The sequence below is a fragment of the Pagrus major genome, chromosome 4, assembly GCF_040436345.1.
Source record: "Pagrus major chromosome 4, Pma_NU_1.0".
NCBI classification, from domain to species: domain Eukaryota; kingdom Metazoa; phylum Chordata; class Actinopteri; order Spariformes; family Sparidae; genus Pagrus; species Pagrus major.
Genome location: NC_133218.1, coordinates 27,179,552 through 27,198,517, shown reverse-complemented (window position 1 = coordinate 27,198,517; position 18,966 = coordinate 27,179,552). Strand labels below are relative to the sequence as shown.

At 41.6% G+C, this 18,966-nt stretch overlaps 1 protein-coding gene across 1 annotated transcript in view; it reads left to right on the top strand.

Moving 5' to 3' along the window:
* Positions 1-279: 279 nt before the first annotated feature.
* spon1a (spondin 1a) overlaps positions 280-18,966 on the top strand; it is a 70,860-nt gene continuing 52,173 nt past the window's right edge. The window contains exons 1-5 of the mRNA XM_073464939.1: positions 280-511; positions 1,455-1,561; positions 6,111-6,244; positions 15,929-16,002; positions 16,489-16,611. Coding sequence (XP_073321040.1) covers positions 280-511; positions 1,455-1,561; positions 6,111-6,244; positions 15,929-16,002; positions 16,489-16,611 — 670 coding nt within the window. The remainder of the gene's footprint in view (positions 512-1,454; positions 1,562-6,110; positions 6,245-15,928; positions 16,003-16,488; positions 16,612-18,966) is intronic.

The window sequence follows — 18,966 nt, the reverse complement described above, 5'->3', positions numbered from 1 at the left end:
TCTCTCCCTCTCTCTCTCTCCCTCCCTCCCTCCCTCCCTCTCTGTGTCATTCGCACCAGGATGGATCTACCCTCCGAGCAGAGCAGAAGTCTACTTCAGCACTTGGCAAGTTGGACTCTCATTTAGAAGTGAAGCGGGAGCTGAACGTTTCTCATCCCCCCTCCCCTCCCCGTCCCCTTGACAAGATCCCCATCTTTTTCTTCTTCTTCTTCTTCTTCTTTTTCTTCTTCTTCTTTTTTTCCCCTCCGCGCATCAACTTGTCTGTCGGAATCCTCCACGATGACAGCAGCCGGGCGACATGCTCGCGTCCTGCTCCTGCTTTGCTTCGTCTCCACCGCGGCGTGCAATATGTTTGCGTTCACCGAGGAGCCCTCTGAGAGAGCCGGGAAGTCAGACGGGTATTGTAGTCGGATACTACGGGCTCAGAGCAATCGAAAGGAGGTCAACAACGAGTTTCGCCTCCGCGTTGAAGGAGACCCGGAGAGCTATCAGCCAGGGAGCACATACAGAGGTTGGTGTTTATCCGCGGGATTTACGCACACTGCGCCTGTTGGCACCGTGCGCGCTTTGTCAAATAAACACTCATGTACGGTCAGTAGGCTACGCAAACTTAAAGTAAGTTTCTGCAGAGTGTACTTTTCATGCCACGCTTGTGTATACGCACCGAAAGTAAACTATACCCTCCATCCCACCAGGGAAATGTGCCAGAGGTGACCAGACAATTAGACTTTTAACGCCTCAGAACTCCTTTATGATCAAAAAGGTTTAGAGCTTAATCCCTTTGCGATCTCTGTCAGGCGGTTTGCGATTCTCTTTCATAGTTAAAACAGATTTTTCAAAAGCCAGCAGTCCCCCGATCACCCCATTGCTTTTGTCTAAAGTGGAAGTTATTGGGTGCTGTTAATGGGCATGCACCATCTGCTCTGTGAATCTCAAGGGCTCATGCTGTTCTGGTCTTCACATCTTGGTTCATTCTTTTCTGATTGAATCACAAATATTTCCACAGCATTCAAACCGAATAACTGTATTAGCTCAAAAAGTCACAATTTTTGCAATTTTTTTGCCATCACCTGAAGGCCTGAAGTCTAAATATCTTCTCCTAAGATGCAGATAAAGTCAAAAGGTACAGGAAGTTAAATTTCCCCTTAAGTAAATTAATTATTCCTTTCTGCTCTGCTGGATTACAATCTTAAACTCTTCCGCACTTCCAGGCTGAGCCTTTTTATAATTACTGTTATCTGAGCTCGAGAGCAGGTGCAACGCCTGATTGTACATAAAAAAGAAATAATTACTATTATATTAGAATATATTACCCTTTATCCACCAGACTCCGGCACATCTTAATGTAACAGTACTGAGGCAGGCATCTAATTAAGCCCGCTTTAATTCTTGTGTTTGGGAGCTCAGCTGTTTTCTCCATCAGTTGATGTCACTCCTGTTTGCTTTCCATCCAGTGCTTCTGACTGCATCCAGCCCCTCCTACTTCAGAGGGTTCACCCTTATTGCCCAGAGGGAGGGAGCAGAAGGAGACAGGGACGAGGACTACATTGGAAATTTCCAGGTGAGGCAGCAGCTATTGAAAAGACTGCTCGTACAATCTCTGTTTTTACAGTGCAGTTACCTGGGAATTTAATCAGCCTGTTCACCAGAATGACCATCTCTCAAATCTGTGATACGTAGGACTGCAACTTACAATGATTAGGTCTTCAAATTGCTTATTTTGTCCAACCAACAGTCCAAAAACCCAAAGACTCCTCACTTACTATCATAAATGACAAAGAAAAGCAGCAAATACTCACGTTTAAGAAGCAAATATTTGAGATCTTTGCTTGAAAATGTGATACAATACATTTAAATGTCACGCTCGGCTCTAATAAAAGACAGCAAACCAGCACACTTACTCCCCACACCTGGGTTAACCGTTATATCAATACCATACATGACATGTGTGCAGAGAGAGAGAAAAAATAGATCTCCCTATAGCTGGATGGGGGGATGGGCGGGGGTCTTGACAGATTCTTTTTGCACAGCCTTCCCATCTTCACATGTCAAAGTGTGATTATTCTCACCTCACCTCCTCTAATAGGCTCGATATAGCATATGAAAAGAGCATACTTTCAGCTCAGCTCTATGCAGCTCCGCTTTGCCAGGCTGTGAAAGTACTCGTGTGTGGAATACGGACAGTTGCGTGTGTGCGCGAGCATGCGACGAGACAGCTCAAACATGTAGGAAGTGTGCGCTTGGTGTAGTTGAGAGGCTAATAAGCGTTTTGCAAAGGCAGGTCCAGCTGGAGTTTTAGTAGGAAGCAAGAAGACGATGGAGTGCGAAAGGAAGAGGGAGAAGGACAGGAAGCCGGTGGTGTTGTTACGCAGCCGTGACAATGGACAAATATGTGAGGCCTTTGTGATTATGATGCAGCGTGAGGAGTCAAGTTGCGGATAGAAGAAGACCTGTTGATTGGCTGTGTGAGGATTAGAATTATGTAATATAATGATGAACTTTTGACATAAAACACAATATAATGTCTCCAGTTGAGTTTACAAGACATTTACAGTGTATAACTACATTGTGAGTTGAACTACAAGACGTAAATGTAATATTACATTCATAACCTTTAAATTCCTTCCGCCTCACTGGTCCTTTTCTGCTCTCATGCCTTTTAGCTCGCTGTGTCCTGCCAATGTTTTGTTCATCGAAAGTCACGGCTGCAGTTTCTTGAGAGATTCACAGAGCTCACACTGCACAAGATGACAAAGGATTTGGAAAGAAATTAGCAACCGAGGAACTGGTTTTCAGCTTTATTAAGTGCCCAAATACGAGAGACATGCCAGAGTGTTTACAACAGCAAAGGCAGTGTACCCCGACACAGTGTACTCCTCATAAGAAAAGGCAAGGTAGGATAGGTAACCAGGCAGAATTCAAATTCATGAAATCAAGTGTTTTCTTAGAGAAGACCTTGTTAGAAAGCACTTGTTAAATGGGTTTCACAGCATGTGCGGAGCTCTCCTTTTCAGACTTTTGTGAACCTGTCGGTTTCAGTCTCTTCCCACATAAAAAACCCATTATTTTATTGAACCTGCAGTACAATGCATGGGGAGGTTTGCACAGCAGTCCTCCCCATGCTGTTCTGATCACAGTTAACTGCCACGCTGTGGCACTCGCAGTTAACCTGAGCCTTGAATATTGGCCGACAAAAAAACCCAGAAACATTTAATTTTTGTCCTGTGTGCACCTCACGTCTCATTACGCTAGGGTTAATACTGGCGAGGTTTATTCTGTTTTATTTGTCCTTGCGATTGATTTCATGCTGTTGTTATTTAGTGCCAGCCTTGAGCCATGTGGCAGAGCGTGGCGTGGCGTGACAGGGCGCTAAACGCCAGGAGTACAGAGGGGGAAGCGCTCCGTCATTTAGTCACGTTCAGTCACTTTGCTCCACACACGGGCGAGGCTTGATTGCGGAGTGCACAGAGAATGATAGATGTGATGAATGGATGTGTGACCGTCAGCTTTAGATGTTGGCATCGAATGTAAAAAGAATGGACGCGCCGTTTCTAGAGACCTGCCTTTGATTAGAAGAGATTTGAAGAAGTTGAAGGTCTCGTTCACAGCTGCAGATGATCACCTGTCTTGTTCCAAGCACCATGTGACAGTGAAGTAAAAATAAACTGCTGTCCAAAGAGATATCCCTCCATCATCACCTACTCTGTCAGTCTTTCATGTTTTATGTCTTTTATGTCAGAAAAAGCACACACACATACACGCGAGCGCTCACACAGACACACACAGTATTCCTCCATTGTGAAAGAGCTCTGGGTGGGCCGGCCTCCAGGCACGGAGTGAAAAGAAAGAGAAAAGAAGCTGCAACAGAAGACGTCAGGCTTTATTTAACATACAGCTCATTTGAAATCTGCTGGTGTGCCCCATCACAGCCGTCTCAGGACAGCTCCCGACTTGATGAAAAGCACTTTTATTGAGCTTTCTGGGAAGGTCAGCTGCCACCGTGCGTGTATATGTGTGTGTTTGCGGGCAAGAGTGCGAACCAGCGGGGCAACCCTGCCGTTGTCTGATGAGACATTGCTTCTCAGCAGGGTGCGATGATAGAGCAGGAGAGGGCAAATTGTCGGGCGGAAGTGTGAGGGGCGAAATCGGTGCCACTTTTGACATAAGCGTGGACATAACAGACACCGTGGGTGCATCATCATCACAACATAATTCCACAAGGAAGATCTAATATGAGCGCAGCAAAGATGTGTGTTGCGTACGGAAGAGGATTAGGGCCACTGTTTGACTTCTTTGTCAGAATTCTGAGTTCAATCTCAGAATTAAAGACAGATAAATGAAGTAAGAATTCTGAGTTTAAGATACATAACCTTTAAATTGTTGTTGAATGTTATTGTTTGGGTATACAGTCAAGAATTTAGTCAAGAATGATGCACAGATTCTTGCATAAACCCTGAAACACAACTCAGTTTTTGGGAGAAGATTTGAAAACTTTGATTTAGACACACACACACACAAAAAAAAGGGTCATGAAGTCATTTTGCAGCAAATTAGTCGCCTCTTTCAGCAGATGTTGTTTAATGCATTCGCATGAGACCTCGCTGGTTTTAACATGTGTCGAAGCCCAGTCAGGCCAGCCCAGGATGCCTCTTAGAAACCATGGGAACACGGAGGAAGGGGGGGTGGTGTAATCCGTCAGACCGAGATAGGCTGCACACACACACACACACACACACACACACACACACACACACACACACACACACACACACACACACACACAGCTCCCAGGCTCCCCTTCTCACTCTGACTCTCCTCCTCTCACGGACTCACACACACACATACGCACACACACAGACGCATGCGTACCCACACTCAATCCACTTTCAGAGGCAACTCATTCATAACATGGCATGACAAAGGAAATTCTCTGCTGACAGCTTTATGGAGTGAGAAAGTTCCCCGTCTTTACTGCCCTGATGTCACTTCCTATCAAACAGATCCTCGGTCTCTAGGTGGTGAATATTAGCTTGCTGGCTGCGCTCCTTCATGCCACCCGACCCTACTAATTTCCTGTCCAGTTAAAATCAATGAGATGCTCCGAGTAGAGAGGGCAGCAGGTTTTTGGACTCACTTCAGTTTGACCCCGAGAGTCTGGGGACTTTTTTCTGTAAACTGCCTACGGTGATGGTGTCAAGATTGGGGTGATAACTTTTGATTGATTTGAGTGTGGATTGAATTCAATCCAATTTACTTTATTTCACCAGGACAAATCACTTAGTTTTAGTGCTGTTAATGCTACCTTTCAGCTCCTGGTAGCTGCCAACTTGAGTCCACTAGGCTGACAAAGTGGAAAAATAAGAGTGCAATGTTTCCCCCTTTCACTGGCCTGCATTAATTGCTTTTGCTGTTTGGTGTCAAATGCCTTCATCATCTTTTTTTTGTTCCTCCACACACTGACAATGATAGTTATTCACCAGGACTGGGATGAGAAAAATCTCAGCCACAGCTATCCAACCATCAACTGTTCAATTTCACTCCCGTGAACCCTTGAAAAGAAGCAGTGTGGTTCCTTTTTCCAGGTTACATGTATCTGAGTGATTTTCCCTCTGAACTTCAGAGACTATTTCATTTTAATGAGAGCAGAAAAGTATCCAGTATCTCACAAGGAAAATCATTAAAGATTAAAGAACAACAAAATTAGTCTGAACATCCTGCATGTTGTGTATACGTGACAGAAACCTGTACAGTTCAGAGTTTAGGTAAGTTTTAATTAGCAGAAAAACATACATGGTTGAAGACTAATGATTTGTATCTGTCTTAACTACAATTTATTTTAGGTTGTGTATTTTTTGTATTATTCCGTAAAGTAAATCTCCTCATGTGTCCTGGAAATGTGAAATTATTGATGTCAGTTTCAGCTGCTAATTATGTTTATAGGTGCTTGAGCTGACAACAGAAGAGGAAATGAATGTGAAATACTTCACCACCTAATGAATCAGATCTCATGTGGATATTTTAATTGCCTCTTGTCTGAGGACGTTTTTATTCATCACTAACCTCTTTATGTGTGTGTGTGTGTGTGTGTGTGTGTGTGAATGCTTTTACAGATAATTGATGAGGAGGAAACACAGTTTATGACCAACTGCCCTCCCGCAGTGACAGAGAGCACGCCTCGCAGACGCACCAGCATCCAGGTGTTTTGGACTGCGCCCCCTAGTGGCTCTGGCTGTGTCCTCCTCAAGTATGTATACAGCAACTGAAGTCCTCAGCTCAAACGCTTTGATACACTTCACGCTACCAGTGGAGGATTAACTCAGATGAAGAGGTCCGTGTGCTTGATGAACTGTCATTCATTATGTTATAAGAGGGCTGGCTTGCTCCCTTCTATCTAATTCTTATATGGCATTTTTTCACCTTGCATCACTGAATGCAGAGCAATGGAGGAAACCAGATACAAGCTTAGCCTGTCAGTCTTATATATCTTTTGCCAAAAAAACAGGGGAGATTTGATTTGTGATTATCTCCTGGTGGCCATTCTCAAAGCATTTTATATGTTTTGAGATGGATAAATGTATTTTTTCTGCCTTCAAGGTAGCAGCAACAGCATGTCTTATATTTTTGCCGATTGGATCCTTTTCTTATCGCATTTGATAGCAGATTGATAGCATTTAGGTCAATGTGGGTAGACTAAATAACCTCCCTAAAACAGTTTCAACAAAAACTTAACATTTTAACAACCATGAATGTGGAAACTGTTGTATTTGACTGCATTCATTTTAGCTACATGTACCTAATAATCTAGCAGCTGAGTGTATACCAAACCAGACCCCAAAACCCAGGTCTAAAACAGTATCTAGGTGCTAACTACAAACTCATTACATCATAACGATGTACCTCGAAGTAAACATGTATGTAACGCTGTGATCCTACCCTCTCACTGAAGTTACATATACACCATTCACCCTATTAAAAGACACTGTACCATCAAAATGATTTTGAAGATGTTATTTTAAGCCAAAAAAGTTACGTAATGTTGCTTTAAATCTGATATACTGACGGCTTTAAAGGTGCTTTATGTAAGAGTTCACACTCCACACCACAATCATATTGGCTGCAGCATATCTCCAGAAGGTTGGGGTGTCCAACACCATCGTAAGAAAGTGTAAGAAAATGCACTTTTGCTTCCATAGGTCTGTGTGTTCAGCATCAAACTTCTTCTTGTTCTGCTTCTATTTCTATCACCTCTTTTTTGCTGCTGATGTTGTCTTGCCGGGAATGGGTGGTGGTGGTGGTGATAACAGTCGCTTGTCAAGAGCTTCAGCCATTGTTGCGCCTATCGTTCCATTCATTGACTACTAGTCGTTAGATGGTCTAAGTGTGGGCCGGTCCTTCAGCATGACTGACAAGAGGTTAGAATACATCCTCGAGACAGAGCTGCTTTATCCTCTCATGTTGGAATGAGAGCAGACTGGACGCTTCAGTGACTCGCTGTATTCTCCTGAGGTAAAAAGTAGTACTATGAGACAGGACTGACTGATGCTAGCTGATAAGTATGCTAACTTCATGTGTTGGATGTCTCTCAATACATGAACGCCTTTTACATAACGTCAAAACTGCGATTGTTGTAGACTCAAATTTTTATATAAAGCTCCTTTAATCATTCGGTTTTCAACTTTTTTAATCTTAATCTTAATTTTAATCTTTAAAATGTTTTCCAAGATTGGTTATATGGCTTATACTTCATTCTGTCATATAGCATTACATCTAAGTTTTAATCATTTAATGTTTTATGAGTGTATAATGAGATTGCGAGTTATGCTGCCAGCACACAGTATATCAAGTCCACATGTAGAGTAACTTTCATTACCTCCCTTCCCCTCAAGCTAGGCAGAGTTGAATACAGAAGGTCTTATCAAATCGCCATTCCCAGTTGGCTTCATAAACTATTCATTGCCTTTATTAGTTCTACGCTTGATTGACACCAATCAATTCTGTTGTTGTGTGTCCTCTGGGCTTTCTTGCATACAGAAGTGCAGTCATGTTCAGCTGAAGACAGATCATGGCAGAAATCCATTTATTAATCCAGTACTGTGGGGAAATACAGGACGTGGAAAGATACTGAGGGACCGTGACTCACAAGGCCGTCTGATCGATGCATTATTTAACTGTTTACGTCCACAGACGGTTTCTCTGCTGCCTGGACCAACTTTCTGCCTCACAAAGGGGTGATAAAAAGGTTGCATTTCTTAGTAAAGCATGTTATTATGTGACCGCCGCAGAGTGTGATGAGTTTCCCTTTGAGTTATCCTGGAGTATCTTCATAACCTGCCTGAACTTTCCTACTTTCCTTTCTGCTCCTCTCTCCCTCCTCCTCGCTTTTTATCCGTCTCTCTCTTTGTTTTCCACTCCGCTGTGTTGTTGTCATCGTCTTCTCAAGCAGGTCATGTCGTACGGCACTTCTGCTCTCCTCATGGAGACCAGTGGGATGATGGTATTCAGTTAAGCGCACGGATAGAGGCAAAAGTTGAAAGTGTGACAGAGCACACAGCCTTAGAAAGAGATACTTGAAAGTGCAGAGATGTGGATGTAATACCAGGGTGCAGACAATAGGAGAGTGAGAGGTGTGAGAAGCCTATGGTTCAAAAGAGATGCCTCTGAAAGACATGATTACAGGCTAGGAGTGGGTTTCTTGCCACTGTTCTTTCTTCTACCTAGCAGTCATAGAGATCACAGGGTTTTTGTGCACCTCTGTGCTGTAACACAACTAAAAGTCTAACTTATTGAGGAGGTACAACTCCTGTAACCAACTGACAAGTGAAATTTGTTTATTCAAAGGAGACGTATTATGGTCAGTTTCAGGTTCATAATTATATTTTTGGTTTGTCTGTCTCTTTAAGTAAATTCGTACGTGCCAAACTAGCAGCTAGGCATAAATTATGCAAATGTGTGACTCTGTGACGTAGTGTGATGTCACAAAGTCACAGAATTAAAGGCGGGACTGCTAACGAGGCGTTTCACGAGCAGTGTTTTCTGTGGGAGAGAGGAGACTCCATTGGTGCAGACTTTGACCTTTTTAACTTTGAAGATCTTTTACATGCACAAAAACATATAAAACACACTGAAGTCAAGGAAAAAAATGAAAAAGCATAATAGGTCTCCTTTAAAGGATCTTTAGGTGATGCCATGCTAACCACCCGGTATTCCTGGGGTTCACACTTGACATACAACACATATCCCATACACGGTGAACAATAGTTGCATAATATACTTAAAATGACATTAATATACAAAAAGCAGGAAATATGTTCATGTACAGTTCAAAGCCACATACAGTACATTTAGGTAGAATATAAATGATGTATTAAAAGAATGAGAGACACTCTTGTATACAATGACTCTGTTATCATATAGCCCTTACCAGCACAGACTCAAGGGTACACAAACACACAGTGCAGTCTACAAATACGCACAGAAAGAAACATCACGATAATGTGAAATGATATTATAGATCAGGACAGAGAGGACAATTTCATTACCACCACAGGCAGGGTAAATGTTTGTTTTTAATTTCATTTCATGTCCCCAGAGAGCTCCGTCACTGCCCGTCGTCGGTGTGCCTGCCTGTAAAAAAGAAGAAAAAAAATCATGTTATTTAAAAAAACGACATCTGGCCATGAAATTAGAAGTGTGCATGTGTGTGTGGCATGTGTGTCCCTATGACTCAAATGTTGTCCCAGGAACCCTGCTCCTCCCGAGTGGTTTGCTGCAGTATAATTGACGGGCAGTTGCTGTCTTATAGATGGAAAGACTGAGCTCGGTGGTTGGGCTCCGTCTAAGGTCGGTCTGTGATGATAGGGTCAGGCAGGGATGCTCATTGAAACTCCTGAACTCAGAGCATCATCTTTGAAAGCCTACCATCCAATCCAGTTATTTTCGGCTTACTCATATGCTAGAATCAGATCGCGCCAAGGTTTCCTTCACGATGTCTCTGTTCCTTGTATCCCACTCATGGTGTGTGAAAATGTATTCTACAAAATCTTGTTTCTGCTGACTTTTAGCAGTTGAATTTTGCACCTTTCTGCAGTGATACAGATAGGTATAACAGCCAACTTTGACATCACTGTTGGTTATGGATACAGATACAACATTGCACACTCCTGACATCACCCAGTCGTGATACTAGATGTGTTCAGAGATAGGGAAGTATTGAATCGAATCTGCTTTTTGAATGTGATTGCTTTCGAATCCCTTTTTTAGATCTGAATAAGTTTAGCTTATTTTTACGTCAGTATCGTCTATCATCTAAAACTCTACAGCTTTTAGTGGGAGCAGAATTAATGTTCACAGCCTGTTGCTACAACCTGTAAATGTGATGAGCAGCTCAAGTATGAACTGCTGATTAAATACTGTTTGGATCATTAATAGCAAGTGTCTCCAGCTGGGTTTTACACCGTATTTCTGACAGGCTTTTCTCTTCACGTTACAGAACGAATAGAGATTAACACACAGATATGTATAGCGTTCTCACTTAGCGGGTCTTGTTAAACTACAAAAACAAACCGTCAGCTCACGGTTGTACTGTGGTGTTACAGAGTGATGTGTCTTTTCACATATAAAGATATTTTGCCAGTTCAGCAACCGGCTTACAGTTCACTTTTTGTAAGTTAGTTAATGACAAACCAATGACGCACTGGGAGCACAGGGAGCCAAACAGAATCTGAGACCAGAGAACCCAGAAAGTGCAGGACTGACGTGGACAAACGGAGTGGAACAGACAAACTGACCAAGAGTGAGGGGGAAACACAAGCTTAAATAAACAGGAGTGATTAACAAATTAAACACAGGTGTAAGGAAAAGAGACAAAGACAGGAAGTGGAAAGTCACAACAAGACACATAAGGATATAACTTCAAAATATAACAGGAATAAACTAACCCAAAGACCCAAACCACGACAGACGTTGGTCATTTTACCAGGTGGAAGTGGCATCAGTACCGACTAACAGCAAAAACCTGCGATTCAAATGTTTTGCTCTTTGCTAATAAAAGACAGCATGGAAAGATAAATCTGCTTGACTAAAATGTTAGATGAGTGACTGCTAAATGTAAAACTTGTCATTGTCAATCGCCTTCTCTGTTCCCCTGATTTTTATACACTGTTCTTTACACAATTTCAGATTAAATTGTCAAAATTCTCTCACAACAACTTTTAGCAAAGAAGGGTTTTTATCTTTATTTCCTCCCAACTTTGTTCTGAACCAAATGTTTAGCTTTAACTGTGGAACGTAATGATTGTCACAGCTGAAAACATGGGCTACGTCGTGGTTGTTCCACAGAGCCACATCAAAATACAATCCATATATTGCAGTCGCCATTGAAGTTGCCACTATCTTTTATCTTTCCATTTGTAGGTAGGAAGCAATTTATTTGTCATCTCCCTGTGGCGTCCGATATGGTGGGGTTGTGCGATGTGTTCTGATGGGCTGTCTGAGTGAGACAGTGTATCTGTGATCAGATGAATGTCACAACCACGTGCAGCTGTCAGAACGCGTTTATCTCCTTCAGCACAATGATAGGACAGATCAAGGAGGACTTCGACAGGACACTTTAGTCAAGCAGAGCCAGGGAAGTGAAATGTAAATACATTTGCTTTGGTGCAGCGGATTTACGTGTCGTCTCTTAGTTGTTTCTTTTCTGTGAGTTCCGTTTGTAGCAGCTGCGGCAGATGGAACAAAATGAACTGATTTAATCTCTGAATGTAGCAGGAGCTACAGGGACAAAATGAGAATTTATATGCTTCTTTTAGACATCTATTGGGAGTGCAAATAGAAACGTAGTTAGAAAAGCAAAATCTCGCTCTCTTTTATTCTCGCCCTTTATTCTCTTTCTCCCTGTCTTTCTCTCTTTTTTGTTAAGCTCTCGCATACATACTCCTTCTCACACCCCCACACACAGTCAAATCAGTGGACTTTTGGGGTGATTGGGATTGGTGGTGGTGTGGATCCGGCCAAGTGAGATAGAATTTAAATTGGATGTTAAATAAGCATTACTCTGCTTGATTGTCTGGCCAGCCCAGGGAAGTGGGCAAGCAGTGAGGCGGAGTGTGCGCCTCTCTCTCAGGGAGATATGTGAAATTGGGGTGAGATTGAATTAAAGCGTGAACAATTAGAGATGTGCTGGTGGTGTCGCTTACCTTGAATCATTTCATCCACGTTATGAAAGGCCGTTATGGCCACAAATCATACTGGCTCTCTCACGCATCACCCACAATCTCACATAGGCACCAATATACTCACTATACAGTAATATGCATGTGAATCAGTAAAGATATTTTAATGAGAGTGAATTATGGTGTATTTTAGAGAGATTGAGAGACCAGACACACTACACACTACTCACTGTAAGGGAGAATACTAGTGTGTGAATTCAGACAATGTGCGTGAGATGGAATGAGTGTGCTGATGGTGTTCTGTATGTGAAAGTGAGTATAATAATGTGTATGTGAGTATGATGTCATGTAAGAGAGAGGTATTTTTCTTCTAGAAGGAATAGCATTGCCTGTGATGAGTGGTATATATCAGTCTTCAACTTAAAAATGTATCTTGATTTAACTTAAAGCCTCTTCAAATCAAATCCTTTTATTTTTTTTCCATTTTCAATCAAACTCTCTTACACACAGCTTTCCTTAATAACATACTGGCTACTTGACGTCAGAGTGAACACAGCTGGTATTTAGGCGTATAAATCATAAGGTTCATCAGGATATGGTATTATACCGATTCTCTGGACAATGATACGATATTTGCCGATATCACAAAGTCTGCCACGATATAATTTCGATTCGATTTGATACAGGGGCCTGCGATCGATATGAGATGATATCATATACCCAACTCACAAAGAGCAACTAAAATAAGATTTGACAATTTTGTAACTGAACTCTTCAGTGAAAATTATTTTATCAGTGGTTCCAGACTTTTAAATGAAAAACAATCTATTCTTTTTAATAAAAAGCACTGTTTAGAAAGGAGTTGTGCATGTACGGAAACGTGTACATAGACATGCCATGACCATATATTTAAATTACTTCTTTAAACTGTACACACACTGCACTATAACGTCACTGCTAACTTCGTGCTCAGTGTCACAAACGCTCTCTCTCTTTTTCTCTCAATGGCACACTCGCTAATGTTATGCACCTGCTCACTGAGTTATTCCCGAAAGAAACTTGCTACTTGTATAACGCATTTTGTTTTAGAAAAACATCTTAAAATACAGTAGAAAAATATTCCACGGTGCTTAGGTTCAGCAGGATTCAAGGTCCGGTGGGTTGCCACTATTGCAATGCACTGGCGAAAACCCTGCACATACAGAAAGTATAGCTATAGTAAGTACAGCTGTGAGTAGTAGTGAATGTAGGAGAGTTTGGTGATGAGAACAAGAAAGTGTTATTAGTAAGTAATTTGCATGAGACCTACTATGATTTATGGCCTTAATGGCCTCTCATATTTCGAAGCAGAACTGCCTCTCTATACTCCTGTTAGGTCCATCATGTTCCTCCACCCAGTGTTCTGGATATGACCCGCCTTTACCATCACTGATAAAAATGACGATGACCTCTCGTTTCTTCTTTTGCTCTCTGATCTTTTGTTGTTTTTCTTCCTGACTGTCTCTCACATACACACTGCTTACATTAAAAAGGTAAATGAAGCTTAGAAATACGAAGACAACATAAGATGTAGTTATCTCACTGTTCTTCAATGTTACTGTGGAGATGTGGACTACACATAGCTATCTCAAAGCCAGTTGATCATCATTCTTAATCTTGTTACAGAAACTAACATAAAATAAATTAATTAAAATGAATATTTTTGCACTGTATTTAATTTTTTTATTTTAGGATATTATTGGCGTATCTTGACATCTTATACATTTCGGTAGTTTCTCAAAAAATCCTCTCACTCTGACTGCCTTAGGGTCTTAATGCAGGTCTCTTTTTCAGGATCAGCCGTTGCAGCCGTTCCCACAGTGCAACATCACATACTAATAGACACATTTTCACATCTAGTAGACAACCTTCGTGACTGCCTCCCGTATGAGAATGACAGCTTTGCCTTCGCAAGATATTTATTAGATGTTTATTGGCATCCAACTTCATGTCAATCATTCTCTTTTTATTTAGTAGGCCTGCAGCGTTGCTCTGATGACATGTTTGGCAGCTTGTTAATTAATTAAATAATTTATTTTTATGTAACCAGGAAGTCCCTTGAGATTTAAATCTGTTTTTCGAAGGGAGACCTGCCCAAGATAGCACACCATTACACAATAGAGTAAGCCAAAACAGGAGCAATATTTTCCCAGAAATATGACTATTGAAACTGATAGATATGTTTTGTTTGCTAATGTATAACAACAGGACATGAAGTTGTACTTTGTGAAATTCTTCTTTCTACTCTTTATTAACATTTTTGTGGATAAAACTTGCCCACAAACGGAGTAGCACAGGTAGGTTGAACAGGTTGAAATGAAATGATCCATTGTCAACACATTTGTGCAGTTAAGGAGTTTGTTGAATCTGACATGGAACAAAGAAACCGGGAGAGGTTTGCTCACATAGAAAAAGGTAGAGAGCTTCTGGATAACAATAAAAAAGTGTTCTGACTGTGTGTCACTGTCATTCACTGATATGGACTGTACAAAAACAAATCCACAAAACAAATAACTCATCATTTATAATGTGTTTTAAAAGCCAGCTTGGAGAGATGTCTGGCGTCTGTCACACAACTGGTTCATAGCAGTATAATATTTCCCTATAGAGTTGGTGATTAAGTTACGTGAGGTACATGATGTGTGTGAATATCTCATTTCTATCATCTTCTAGCTTAATGAAGATTCCCCACGTCACTGTACATCTTTTCTAGCTTTGAGGAACCGGTTCTGGGAATACAACTCAGCTTAGTGTGATACCCCAGAATAAATAGTGTCCAAACAGTCCAGCTGGATGGGGCCCACCTGGACCAGACCTTAGCCCAGCACCTCCATCCAGCACCTCATTGTTGGGTTTTATCCCCATGGAAACCTTCCTGTAGCCAGGGTTGGTGTAGAAAGCTGGTGTTTGTGAGGAAGTTAGGTGCCTGGAGGCTTGTTTTCTGTTGTTGTTTTCTTAAGTCTGCTGGCCTCTGAAAAGGCTTGTTTGTGGCTGATTTACATGTCAAGGCCCCTCTCAGACCCGTGTTCTCCACCACCCAGTGGAACAAGCCTCTAAGACAGCTCAATCTAAAGAAGCTCCCCTGTGCCAGGCCTCGCATTTTGGGGAGCATTTCTGTTCGCCTGTCAATCAGTTTTTATCGACACGGTGCATGTCCCACCATATAGTGTGTCTGTTCATTTCTGCCTCTTTTCCTTACAAATTGCTGCAGGGACTTTCTTTAATGCAAGAAATTCTCCTTTAGTTGCTGTCTCTCTTTCAGCTTTTTCAGCCTCTCAATTCCATGTACGTGTATGTCTTAATGCTGATACATTCTTTTTGTGGTCTTTGTGTGAGACGTTGAATGCCTCCGTCTGAAAGACAGCCTGATTTTGCAATTTCCCTGTGGGCTCTGATACCTGCTTTTAGGAGTTCTCTTAAAGAAAAAAAAATACAGAAGAGATTCTAATGAATAGCGCTGCACCTGTTCCATCTGCTATCATATCTTTAAAACGCAAGATTTCCCACATTTCTCGCTGTCTGTTTTCTCCTCTTCCTTTTTAAAACCTCATAGCCTCTCCAAAAGTTTCCCATCTTCTCTGGTCTTTTTCCATTACGACCTTCATTCTTACTTTTGCCCCTTATGTTTATATGTCTCTACATTTTCACTTGGTCCTGCCTGGTCCCCCAACAAACTTCACCCCTCAATGCCTCCATCTCTTCTCTTTTTTTCTGTGCAGGGCTAGCATTGTGCAGAAGAGGATAATATATTTCCAGGATGAAGGCTCACTCACCAAGCGAATGTGTGAGAAAGGTAGGCTTCTTTTATTGACATGGAATAAATAATTTACCATGAATTTCTTATCCCTTCAATCTCCCTGCTGGTACTCTATTTCGCTCCCTACTGATAGTCTCTTTTTTTCTTCCTCGTCTTCTTTTACTCTATTTTCTTTCATTCTTGATTTTGATGCAGGGACTTTCCTCTCTGCTGTTATGCTCTGGCATGTGAATGATTGTAAATGAGTGTAACCCCTGGCTGTGCATGACATTGGATGCCACACTGAGCAACAGATCAAAAGCCCTGTGCTGCACATCCTCCTCTTTTTTCTCATGCTCCCCCTTTCTTTTTCCGTTGGCTCCCCACTTTCTTAAACCAACCATCTCCTATATGATGGGAACCACTCTCATCTACTCCTTATACTAATGAGCCATCTCTCTATGACTGTCTCATGATCGTCTATGTTTCTCACTTTGGCTCTTTTCTTTTTCCCTCCTCTCCCTTCCCCTCATTTCATCGCAGAATCCCTGTATGGAGACACTACAGAAAAACCTCTGCTCGACTGCTGTGCCTGTGGAACAGCAAAGTACAGAGTCACCTTCTATGGGAACTGGTCAGAGAAGATTCATCCCAAAGACTACCCACGTAAGCACAGACTCTTCTTTGTCACACATTTAAAGAATGAGCCTTGTGGTGTTCAATTTTTATTTTTTCCCATCAGATGTCTCATAAAAAGACCAAAACCACCAGTGAATTAGTCAGTATTGCCTGCATAGCCCAAGCCTGTTGTAGATTATTCCATGGACTACCATCACAAGGTTGTGATATCACAACAAAACAATGAATGCTAATGTGGAAACACAGCGGTCGGTGCCTGCTCAGGCCTGTGAGAACTGACGAATCAGAGCAGACCAGATTTTTGGGAGAGGGCCCTTAAAGAGACAGGCACCATTAAGATAATTTGAAAGACCAAGCTGTTTAATTTTTTCACATTGGCTCAAAATGACTAAAAAAAATAAAAAACGTTGCCCCTAAATGTGACACTTTACGTTGAAATTGTGTAATAAAAATACTTAAAGTCAACATTTTGACCATAATGTACCGTAATGGACCATATGAGAAAAATAATGTGTTTTTTGAACATTGAAGCATGGAAACTGAAAATTAGCATAATATGGGACCTTTTTAAGAATTTAGGAATGAATTCGAACGATTGGTCAAGGTGCTGAGAGCCACAGACAGGGTGGGGAAGTTGCAACAAACTGAGAAAAGGACGAACACTTATGGGGCTTATCATTGGTTTTGTTGACATAAACAAAAATACCTACCATCTGCAGCCTTATTCTTTACTCTTAATTGTAGCTTCGTAGCCCCAAAAACTCTTGATAAGTTCCCAACTCATGGACAGTATTGACTTGGTACCTGGCTCTCAAAAGTGATGTGCATGGTGAGCTACAGTATGGTTGGGTTTGATGTGTGTATAACCTTGAGCCATGCTGTCAGGATGTGAATGGACTTAAGGATTACACCGGCTCTCTTGTCTAAAGCAGGCTCTCGCCGGTCAGATCAATACACTGATTAGAGTGGAATAAGATAAACCCTGAGATCGAAGGGAGCCCTAATTTACTGTCTCATGGAGGGAGTAGTTGGTATGTGACTCACTCTCAAACACAGACACGCAAACACACACCTCGCAGATAGATCAACTTGAAAGAGGATGGTGCAAGCTGTGTGCGTGTTTCTGTTTCATCCCGACTCTAAGGATGCTACAGTTGGATTTGTCTTGTCCTTGCACAAAGTCATATCCAAGGTAACCAGTTATTATAACGCTGCACAGATTGCACTGGACAATAATACTGACCGACTACAATACAGTATGTATACATGATGATCTGTCCTTATTTGAGTTCTGATGATACTTTCCAATCAAAAACCAACAAAAATACCCTTTTGGTGCATACGGTAGTCTTGAGGCATTTCTTGCTACTTGAGATACGTCACACGTCACCCTTTGTATTCTTAACACAACCTTCAAGCGCGTGAGGATTGGATCATTGTGGTGACACACATTCTGAGACCAAAAATTCATTGTAAAACAGGCCAACAGGCCTTTTTTTCCTGCCGACATGATAACCTTGACAGTTCTATTTCCTTTCTCCCATTGTCCCCATTGTAAGTCATGCAGGGCTGCATGCCTATTCAACCCAAGCAATGCCAGCTCGCTTGGACACAGCGAGCGTATAGAGACAGTGTACAGCCTGGTTGTCGGCATTGTTTTTTCTATGGGATGAGTAGGAGGGAAAGAGAGAGAAAACGAAAGAGGGAGAGTGTTTAACATTCCTTCATTGACCAAATAAAGAAGTCAGTCAGTTTCTTTTTACTCAAGGGAATCAATATATTGAGGTCCAGACTGAAAACATGCACACCAAAAATCAGCTGCCTTCCATCTCCTGTATACTTAACTCAGCCAACACCTTCTTACCCTTGACAAAATCAGAAATACTTTCATATGATTTCATACAAGCTTATGATGGTCTCACAAACACAAGGAGTTATAAATAAACAACAAAATAAAACATCACGTGTCATATTGATAACATTTTTATGTAGACAAATCATTTAATTCATTTTGTTGATCTACAGTAGGTGGTCAGCACACTGTATTGCCCTACCTTAAGCTAGTTAATGTTAGCGACGTTAGGGTTAGCTAGCTAGCGTTAGCAATGTTAGCTACAACAAACTGTCGACCACTTGAGGGGGCAGATCATAAGAACAACAGCAGTGTTGTAACATGAATGCAAAGGAAAGCGGGAGATGGAATGTCACATTTAGTGTCTGAATGTAATCAATAACACCTTTAAACACTTCTGCATTATTAGTGCAGGACATCATGTCTAGAAAATTCTGTTTATTTACTGACCTCTGGCATTACATAGAACAATATTAGTTGAGTGACCACAGGGATGTGAACTGTAATCCCTGATTTGGGAAAAACATTAT